The sequence below is a fragment of the Leptidea sinapis genome, chromosome 34 (assembly GCF_905404315.1).
Source record: "Leptidea sinapis chromosome 34, ilLepSina1.1, whole genome shotgun sequence".
In the NCBI taxonomy this organism is placed as follows: domain Eukaryota; kingdom Metazoa; phylum Arthropoda; class Insecta; order Lepidoptera; family Pieridae; genus Leptidea; species Leptidea sinapis.
In genome coordinates, this window is record NC_066298.1 from 5,685,626 (window position 1) to 5,696,482 (window position 10,857).

The following is a 10,857-nucleotide window of genomic DNA, read 5'->3' on the forward strand; positions in this document are numbered from 1 at the left end:
TTATAGAAGTCACGCTGACATTGAACTCTTCAGACCTTATAAATTAAATTAACACTCATAATCCAAAAATGGATATCGGTTGCTAAAAAGACATTTATAACAGAAAAGTTTAAGTTCAAGTTGGAATAATATTTACGGTCAAACTAGCTGTTATTTACATTATTATTTAAGTACACTGTAGAGGATGAATTATCCCCCTATTTTCTTCAAACTTCTCTCTTCAGGTGTGGCTGTGCCTGGGACTGGCATACGTAGGCACTTCGTTAGTGCTGTACGTAGTGGGGCGGCTCTGTCCCGAGGAGTGGCAGAACCCGTACCCCTGCATAGAGGAGCCCGACGCGCTGGAGAACCAGTTCACTATCGCGAATGCACTCTGGTTCAATCTGGGTGCTGTTCTACTTCAGGGATCCGAGATAGCCCCTGTGTATGTATTCGTCAAACAAATATCTTGTACAGACTTGTGACACATCGAATGTTAAAACTAGTTCCGCACGATCTATATCTTTTATAAACTGCATGCTTATTTTATACAGATCCTGTTCTTTTAAAAAAAGACCTCAATCGGTGGGTGGTGCAGATAATTCTAACTATCTTTAATTGCCAGGTAAAACTAGCTTTCCATCGTAATCATAAACCCTATTATTCGCAGAATTAAATCTGTAATTACAGCTCTAACGCTCCAGTATGTTGTAATATTTTAGTCTTTTTATACTTTGTTAATTGCCTAATGAGGGAGCTCATTGTCGCTCAGACGGCAATGGAGAGGGCTATGCTCGGAGTTTCCCTGCGAGATCAAATCAGAAATGAGGAGATCCGCATGAGAACCAAAGTCACCGACATAACATATAGTTGGCATGGCATATAGTTCAATGGACAGATGGCCGGTGGGGCAGAAAACTCCACGAATGGCGACCACGTACCGGAAGACGTAGTGTTGGTAGACCCCCACAAGATGGACCGACGATCTGGTCAAGATCGCCGGGATACGTTGAACGAGGGCAGCGCAGGGCCGGTCGTCGTGGAAATCTTTGAGGGAGGCCTTTGTCCAGCAGTGGACGTCTTCCGGCTGATGATGATGATGATACTTTGTTAGATGGGTGGCGAGTATGGGTAATTTTTAGCCAATTTTATGGTAGTACAAATTACGTTCTTTATATATAGAAAAATCACGTCGTACAAAAACAAAGCCAAAATATGGTACATGCCACTAATTACATAACAATAATAAGCTTCGACTGCTATATCTATACATTGCCCCGTTTGTTTGCACTCCAGGTGCTTTAAAATATTCTTGGTCAAAAGCTGCAATATTTCACATAAATTAGGAAAAAAAATTTTCTTATTCCTAAAACCAACGTGAAATAGCGGTCGGCCTGCCCTGCGTACTCTGGTGGGGCAAACCTATGCTGACTTGGGTCAATCAGAGCAGGAGGCTCAAACCCGCCTCCACATTCGTTGTAGAGCTTCTGCAACATGAGGGGCTTCGCTCGAATTTAAACGCCGTCAACTTCCACCTGGAGACAGCGAAGCCGGCCCTGCTCTTTTTGACCAAGACATAGATATCCTCTGTGGGTGTGGTTGTCCATGGGTGGTTGATTAATCACTTCCTATCTCATGAGACTTTTGAGCGTTTGCCCCATTTATATAAAAATGCAGAATACTTGAATATTTCAGGGCGTACGGGACACGAGCCGTGGCCAGCGCATGGTGGATGTTCGCTCTCGTGATGACCAGCTCATACACTGCCAACCTGGCCACACTCCTGGCTACCAAGACCTCCACAGAGCTGATCCACAACGTGCGCGACTTGGTGGACAACCCGCACGGCATCACCTACGGAGCCAAGGCGGGCGGCTCCACCTTCACCTTCTTTGAGGTTCATTGCTGTTTTTATGCTCATATAAGTTTTAATTAATAGTTTGAAAGCAATGTTCGATCTTCCCACCGTAACTACATCAGCTCGACGTGCTGGTCGAGTCTTATATGAGTCGAGTATAATAATGTCAACATCAATATCATTCACTGTACTGCTCTCTCTCTCTCTCCCGCACGGAGGTAATAAATAATGTAATTGACCGATGACAGACAATAGAAAAACGATTTAAAAAGGAGAAAAGAATTTTTAATTAAGGAGAGTCCATTATTTTTTACTAGTCTTAGTCCATCCATTATTTCTATTTTCTCTATATTTTCTACATCCTTAAATTTTTCGAACTGTTATTTATTATAATATCCGTTTAGACACTGTTCCTGACTATTAGATAGCAAGGCATTCACACCAGCATTACAGATACTTACATCATCAATCCTATCATGAGGAATAGTCGGTTCATCACAATACTTCAAACTAAATCATTTGTATTTTTCTCTATCATACTAAGTTCCACATCTTACTAAGTTGATGGCAGCTTAAAATACATTAAAAAATCCTTTTATTGCCTCTTGTGGTAAGTTACAGTATGTGCTCGAAACTGAGGCTTGTGGCTACCCTGACCCTGAATTTTGAAATCAGCTGGACAGTTTTAAAGACCACTCCATCACATAACTTACAAACTTTAGAATTAACAAGTTTTCCTGAATTTCAGCTGTCTAACAACGAGCTGTACAGGCGGATGTTCACCGAGATGACGAAGCAGGAGATGCCTCTCTCCAATGAAGAAGGCATTCAGAAGTAAGTTTGCCAGAACCTTCAGCTATCAACTTTTTGCTATTCTAAAACGAATTCGAAAGTATTTCATTGTATTGATTTTCTAAAATATCAACATTTACAATTAGTGGTAGTCTACAAAAATGAAACAGAAAACAAGAGCATGTTCATTCTTGCGTCTTTCATTGGTACCTTTTTAAGGAAAAACGCGTAAATAAGTGTGGGGTTATTAGTGTTATATTTGTTGACTTTGGTACCCTATGTCTTGAAGTGTCCGCGCTGGTGCAGCACATATCTAGATTATATACGGTTTTAACAGATTGTTAAAGCTATTGCTAGCTCGCGAAGTGAAGGTATTTCTTTTATAATTTAGTTTTGTGCGTGGAGAAGCGTCAGTAAATCATGCTGTCCTAGTGATATTTTAGTAGTTATTTTAGGAAGAATACTATCGTCTATATCACGACGATTCTATAAAATTTGTGTTTTTTCCGCTTTTATTATTCCAATATGACAATATAACATGGTTTCCGCATGGTCATGCATCAGAGTCACCATCCAAATCCAATCAAATCAACATCAACTTAACTCTTGCGGACAGGGTGATGAAGGAGCAGTACGCGTTCCTTGCGGAGTCCACCACCATCGAGTACACCATCGAACGGAACTGCGAAGTGACAATGGTGAGTCAGAATCGCTCGTGGTGTCCGCAGCACTGGACTGCCCACACTCGATGTATTAATATCTGTTGATTATCAAAAAATAAGAGATGACTTTCTTATTCCATAATATTTTCTAGAAATACAAACTAGTGAGTCCCAAGAAGTCTCTGAAACACTAAAAGAATTAAAAACTCTTACCTTAACATTGAAAGCTCTGTCACGTTCCTAATGTTTTAGAAAAAAAATATTGTAATATATTTCATTTAGAAAATCAAGGTAAAGAAGATAAGAAATACATCGCATTTTTTAGAAAAAATATTAGAGGATATGGAAACAGCTAGCTAGGTGTAAAGCCAATTTTCCAAAATGTTCTGAAAGCTTCTGGCTAGTCTAAGCAAGATTTAATTGATATGAACCCAAAACATAGTCTGCCCACTAGCCAAGTCTGATATTAAAGACATCTAGAGAGTGAGTGCAAAAATCAATGACAAACAAGAATTCACCAATCAATGTATTAACTGGTTCTACGCTTCTAAAAAATCAATTACTGAAATCTGGCCAGATTTTCAATATTAGACATAAATCGAAGCAATGTAGTAAACATCTCGGCCTTAAGACACAAACAGACACACCCATTTACTTACCGGAACACCTGACTAATAAGGGATATTCCCTTGCTAGCAAAGTCGGGATCGTATAAATATTGTTGGACAGCTTAATACAAGACACTTGGTGTACACACATCGAAGCTGAATAGTTTGACATTTTACTTAGTATCGTATGGTGCGTTGTTGTAACATGGAAATAGAAATACAGTTCTCCGTAGTCACCTGCTCGAATAAGTAACAGATATGTGTAAGCAAGTGTGTTTTCCTTATGTAAATGCGAACTGTTTTGTAAAATACCGGTAGCTTCCTTCGTATTGCTTTACGTAGACTAAGCTAACATAGACCAAAAAAAATGTATATACATAGTAGAAGATATTCTAGAGGATTCCTCATTTGTAGATGAAACCGCGTACACTGATTGCAGGTGGGCGAGCAGCTTGACAGCAAGGGCTACGGGATAGCTATGAAGAAAAGTAAGCTGTATCCAATATTTTACCAGTTCGCTTCAACCAGACACTTCCGCTATTGAAGATCCGTGCCACCTAGTTGGACACGCTAGTGGCAACTGAGGCTTACATTTTCATATTGTGATACCTGAACATCAATACTGTATGGAAGTAGCCTTCCGACCTAGCCTATGAATCTGAAATTCAAAAAAAGATTACATTATTATTATTTTCCTCACAATAATGTTTTTGTTGTCTTTTTATTTTTAGCTCTGTTCAAAGATATTCTATTTCTAATAATAATAAGAATGTTTTGATATTTAATATTTGCCACTCTCACTTGACAATGGTGGAAGATGGCTGCTGGCTGGGCGGCTCACGGGCCGGAATCGAAACAGAACTTGATGTCCAATTACAGTACAAAGAGTGAACAGAATACAGCTACCATTTTATGTGCAGATTCTGAGTATCGTCACTCGCTCAACCTGGCTTTGCTGAATCTTCAAGAGTCTGGCATCCTGCGGGAGATGAAGCACCGTTGGTGGAAGGAGAAGCACGGCGGGGGCGCCTGCCAGGTGAGCGATTGTTGCCCTCTGTTTGCTACCTCAGCCTAGTCTCGTCTGTGTGTCTTGTGAGACTCTTCCCGCAGCTAACTACTTGCAGAGTTGCACGTTTTGTAAATTAGTTAGTAACAGGTAATAATGTTTTATAGTTCATAGTTGCTACTTTTCAATATCTCAGGGGGACGTTTTCATCCTCAGTGAGAATTTTAGTTTCTATTTGATTTATCGGATAGATATCTTAATTTACATTTTTTTTTACAAGAAAAAAGACACGAGAGGAGCAACACGTCCTGTGTGGCACAACACAGCTCCGCTCAGGATTCATAATTGAATACAAAATTGTGAGCGGCAACTGCGCTCGTAATTATAACGCGTGTAATAACAAGTCTTTTTTCTAAACAATAGTTATTTGTTCAACAAGTGAGCAAAGTTATTTTTTGCTGCGAGTGCTGCCTTTAAATCATGAATTGGTGAATCACTCGCTACGCTCGTGATTTAAATCTAGGTAGTGAGTGATTTAAAGGCACGAGACAAAAACATACAACTTTTCACCTCGACTAGCGAGAAAAGTTTATGCTTCATTGTGTGTCTTCTACCGCATTTATCACGGGGAGTGTTCCGAAGAGCTGTTCAACCTGATTCCTGCCGCCGAATTCCACCTTCGCACGACACGCCACAAATTAGGATATCATCCCCACCATCTGGATGTGTGGCGGTCCTCCACAGTGCGGTTTTCAAGGAGCTTTCTTCCACGTACTACAAAGCTGTGGAATGAGCTTCCTTGTTTCCGGGATGATACGACATGGGTACCTTCAAAAAAAGCGCGTTCACCTTCCTTAAAGACCGGCAACGCTCTTGTGATTCCTCTGGTGTTGCGAGAGAATGTGGGCGGCGGTGATCACTTAACACCAGGTGACCGTACGCTCGTTTGTCCTCCTATTCCATAAAAAAAGTGTTATAGGTTATAGTAAGGATAATAAATTTTTGTGACAATGAGATAATACGCTAGGCTAAAATGAGTTTCGAAACGCACCTGATCGCATTGCTTATTACGTGGGGTTCGATAAATTAAATAACTTTGCCTCACGCTCGCAGCAAAAACGCTGCTACCTTTTCGTGCTGGAGAGGTGAATAAAATATTTTCAAATTGACATGGATGGTGCCTGTATATATCGTGACTGTAGCCAGACGAGGACCCGGCCAGCGAGCTGCGCACCGCCAACTTCCTCGGGCTGTTTCTGGTGCTGGTGGTGGGGTGCGCGCTGGGCCTGGCTGTCTCGTGCTGCGACCTGGCGTGGCGCGCGTGGCGACACCCTCGAGACCCCACGCGCTCCTTCACCGCCAGCTTCCTGTCCGAGCTGCGCTTCGTGTTCCGCTTCGAGCACTCCGAGAAGCCGCTGCGGGGCGCACTCACGCCGCCCGCTGCCCCCTCCCCCTCGACCCCGCCAACGTCGTCCCCCGCGTCCGCTCCCGCCTCGCCCTCCCCCTCGCCCCGCTCCCGCTCGCACTCCCCCTCGCCCCGCTCCCGCTCGCCCGGCCCCCGGCGTCGCTCGGGCGCGCGCCGCTGTTCCATGCACACTGCGAGCGTGCGTCTGGCGCGCCATACCACGCCGCGCCGCGCCGACTAAAGGTCTCTGCCCACTACACCGTATCATACCATGACCGTGCTAGGAGCGTATCAGGCACGACAAGTAACACGATACGCTCTACTATGCCCACTGAACGGATTGGCACGCGACGGTGTTGGTCGGTGATGGAACGGTCTAGTGGGAAGAGTGTCATACTTTTCAATACAAATTATATTTATTTGCCTGATACGCTACTAGCACGGTCATGCATACCATGACCGTGCTACGGTAAAGTGGGCAGAGACCTTAAACCGTCGACCGCATTGTTCGACCAGGGGGGTGCAACTTCCCTACATTAGCACATGAAAAAAATTTGCATCGAAAGTACTGCCACCTATTCTATTAAGTACGCTGCAACTTCACCACGATGGCAATAATTTAACATACATCATAGATGGATAGATGGAGCTAGTGATAGCAAAAAACTCACTTAACTTACTTATTAAAACAAGACTTGACTATCGTGTTGTAATCACTGATTGCCTCTCTTTATCTAAGGGTGACTGCTGAACTTAATAAACGAATAATAATTTCTACCCACACAAAATAAACATCAATATGCATTCAATACAGTCTACAACAATAGTAAAAACTATACACATAATTACCGCCATCTAGAGACGGTACGTTAAGAGCGTAAAATTAACGCAGCGCCATCTCTTGGCCTGGGTACACTGATTTTACAAAATAAAAACATTAGTTGCACATAACTACCTCTAGTATATTGTGTATTATCTATGTTGTTCGACTAGCTGTGTCACTGTGTGTATTTAATTGTCGTAATTCGTCGACAATATATAGTCCGGTCAATTTAGACCAAAAAATGAGAGTGAAGTTACATAAAGTCCCAACAAGCTGAAAATCAGTGAAATTGTTCAAAACATAATTATAAACAATGTTTAAAGGTTCCCCATCATTCCCATGTATAAATAAAAATAGTTTTTCGCGATTTTCAGCAAAACGGTAAGTTTTATCATAAAAGTACCTCATACAAAAATTGTAGATCATAAAATTATCTATAAAAATGTATCAATACTTTTTTTCTTACGAGCCACCGTTTCTGAGATATAACGATTCAAAAAGTTATAAAAAAACGCGCTAAGTACACTACCTGGTCGCGTGGAAACGTGTGCATATTATGACGATAACAACTTTTATAACTTATTAAATCGTTATATCTCAGAAACGGTGGCTCCTAAGAAAAAAAGTATCCATACATTTTTTATAGATAATTTTATGATCTACAATTTTCGTCATAGGTACTTTTATGATAAAACTTACCGTTTTGCTGAAAAACGCGAAAAATTCATTTTTTTGAACTTTGACCTTGAATATAAAAAAATCCATACACGGGAATTATGGGGAACTTTTGAACATTGTTTATAATTATGTTTTGAACAATTTCACTGATTTTCAGATTGTTGGGACTTTATGTAACTTCGAATGTCTAAATTGACTGGACTAATAGGCGTGGAAGAAGGTGTTTAATAAGCGTTATTATTAAACAGCTTAGACCTGTCTTTAAAGCCTCATATAAAACATTAGGCATATCGCCTGGTGGGTGGATGCCAATGTTAGTTAGTGATCTACTTGATAAGTTATGTTAAGTTATATTATTTATTTATTTGGTTCAAATAAGTTATGATACGTTACAGTATTAATTTATTTGGTTAACCCAACTGGCAAATCGGCATGCATTTTTGAGTTGTCCAATACGTACGATTGCAAGTTTACAATGGAAAAAAAATGTATATTTTACTAATGTAATGTAAAAGTCAAGAAATGAAACAATGAAAAAGTAAAAATTAACTTTTGTAAATAAGAACAAAACAAAGCATAAAATTATATAAACAATTCTTAAAGAGTTTTCCCTCACTTCTGGGATTAATTGTTTCAGTTTGAACCAACTCGGCTCAGTGGAAGAGCGCTCGGACGGAACCCAAGAGCTCGCGGGTTCGAATCCCGCATCGTTCATAAATTATATGGTTTGTGTACTGATAAATTGATGCAATCCTGAGAGGAGGAGGAGTGGATGTCAACACGAGTAGTTTTGAAAAGCTTATTGTGCTCCCGGTAGATCCTTTCTAAAATACTTTTAGCACCAAGTTTAGTTCTATATAATTTTCCAATAAACGGTTAGAAGTAAGTGAAACGTGCACTTTCGTGTGGTACTAAAAAAATTAGTATTAGCTAGAATATTGGGACAGTCTTATTTGTACTTGTTAAATAATGTACTTGCCTATGACTTTTAAAATTTTAGTAAATAAATAATTATTTGATTGAGAAGTTTTTTAATTTCAACCATCTTGTGAGGCTTTAATTGCACTTCTAATGAATCCTCTTGCAGATTACTACAGAGTATATAATACGACAAAATATAATCGACAAGAGTTGTTAATTAACGGACTGGTTCTAGGACGGGTCGGCAAGAGATCTCGTCTGTAAAATTTAATGAAAGTCGACACTTCAATTTACCCCAACTCTGAATTTCGATGCAGCTCTGCTGCTCCGCAGCTACCAGGTACGCGTCAATTTTAAATTCGCGAACTAGGCGCCTAATCGATCCCGCTATAGTAGTCATGGATTCTGGTCTTGGCTGTGCTAATAAATTGTTTATCGTATTTGGCTATGTTTCATCGCTCATCTGAAAGTTTTACTAGGAGCTTTATCCAAGAAACGCGGTCTAGGGATTTATTTTCGGTATTTCTTGACAGCTTCAATGCCGATTGTTGAGGAGTTACGTTATTAGGTTCTGAGCCAAAAGTTGGATATATCCAGCTATAGCTTAACGTAATTTTCGCAAAATTTGCAGAACTGTGGTGATATTTTTAACAAAGTCAGATCATGGATACGTCAGAAAGAGTAAAGCATTTGTATTTCTGCGTTTTGAATTGATCACAATATTCAATCTATCTTCTTTTATTCTTGATATTGGACCCCAATTCATCGACGGTAGCTCATCTTCTCCGTCCACGCTATCTGTCAGTGGCAATAGGGATAGAAGTTTGTATGGAAAATGCATTTCACGCGTCCCAATATTATCCATATCTGTAGCTATCAGTAATATAGGCAGTCTCTAGTAACAAACCTACGTTTTCGGGGGATAATTATTAATTGCCTAGTAAAACATTAATTTCTTGGGTAATAAGTGTTTCATAAGTGCAAAATCGTTTTTATTTATGTTGTTTACTTAGTGGGATATTCTTTACAATGTCGGACTTTGCAAGTTTATTTATTTTTATTTATTTATTTTAAAAGGTACACACATATAACAATTACATATAACACTATCTAGGAAATTACATTACTGATGCGAGTACCAATAATAGATGTACACAACATTCACAGTTGCTGCTGTGACTATAATTAATTATTACATACTTATTATTACTAACTATTAACTAATTACCAATATAATTTAAAATAAAATTTAAAAACAATTTAAAGTTGATTATAGACTTTAAGTTACATAAGTTTAATTATTACATATAAAAGGAAAAAAGATATTTATTTATTTATTTCTATAAATACCGAGTGTTTTTTATTTATTGTTAAGTTTCCGAATATTACGTTTAAATTCTTGTAGACTATTGGAAAATATGTCTATGTTTACTATTTCTTTATTTATTTTATTGTACTGCCTAAGCAGTCGTGGTACTGGTGAAAATGAGCCTAAGTTTGTTCGATAGCATGGTTTATCAAAAATACACGAATTAGCTTCAATAGTTCAAGTGATAATGAACTTTTCTTACAGAGTGGTAGGGAATCATATAAAGACATTGAAACTTATAAAATTGTAGACGAGTATGTCTACCTTGGACAAACAATCCAGTTAGGCAGGTCTTATTTCGCGAAGAGCGCTCGGACGGACCCGAGAGGTCGCAGGTTCGAATCCTGCATCGTTCATAAATTATATGTTTTCTGTACTGACAAATTAATGCAATCCTGAGAGGAGGAGTTGATGTCAAGACGAGTAGTTTTGAAAAGCTTATTGTGCTCCCGGTAGATCCTTTCTAAAACACTATTAGCACCAAGTTTAGTTCTATATAATTTTAAGTTAGCGAAACGTGCTCTTTCGCGTGGCTCTGAAAATTTTTTTTGGCTAGTATATTTGTACAGTCTAATTTTATACCTACTTGTTAAATAATGTACTTGCCTATGATTAAAAATTTTATTATGTAATAAAATAAATAATTAATTGATAAAGAAGTTTGTTTTATTTCAACTATCTTGTGGGACTATATCCACACCACCAAGGCCTCCGACATTGTTCAGTACTTGGTGGAGAAGACAAGGTTCCGGTTGG

At 39.2% G+C, this 10,857-nt stretch overlaps 1 protein-coding gene across 3 annotated transcripts in view; it reads left to right on the forward strand.

The window, feature by feature from the left end:
- LOC126974912 (glutamate receptor ionotropic, kainate 2-like) overlaps positions 1-6,753 on the forward strand; it is a 30,345-nt gene extending 23,592 nt beyond the window's left edge. The window contains exons 12-18 of one of the 3 annotated variants that reach the window (XM_050822645.1): positions 225-424; positions 1,675-1,876; positions 2,586-2,671; positions 3,246-3,327; positions 4,339-4,387; positions 4,820-4,935; positions 6,112-6,753. In XM_050822645.1, the coding sequence (XP_050678602.1) occupies positions 225-424; positions 1,675-1,876; positions 2,586-2,671; positions 3,246-3,327; positions 4,339-4,387; positions 4,820-4,935; positions 6,112-6,585 (1,209 nt within the window). In that variant the 3' untranslated portion in view covers positions 6,586-6,753. Of the gene's footprint in view, positions 1-224; positions 425-1,674; positions 1,877-2,585; positions 2,672-3,245; positions 3,328-4,338; positions 4,388-4,819; positions 4,936-6,107 lie in introns of all 3 variants that reach the window. The other 2 variants (XM_050822646.1, XM_050822647.1) reach the window with 2 other exon arrangements.
- Positions 6,754-10,857: the final 4,104 nt, after the last annotated feature.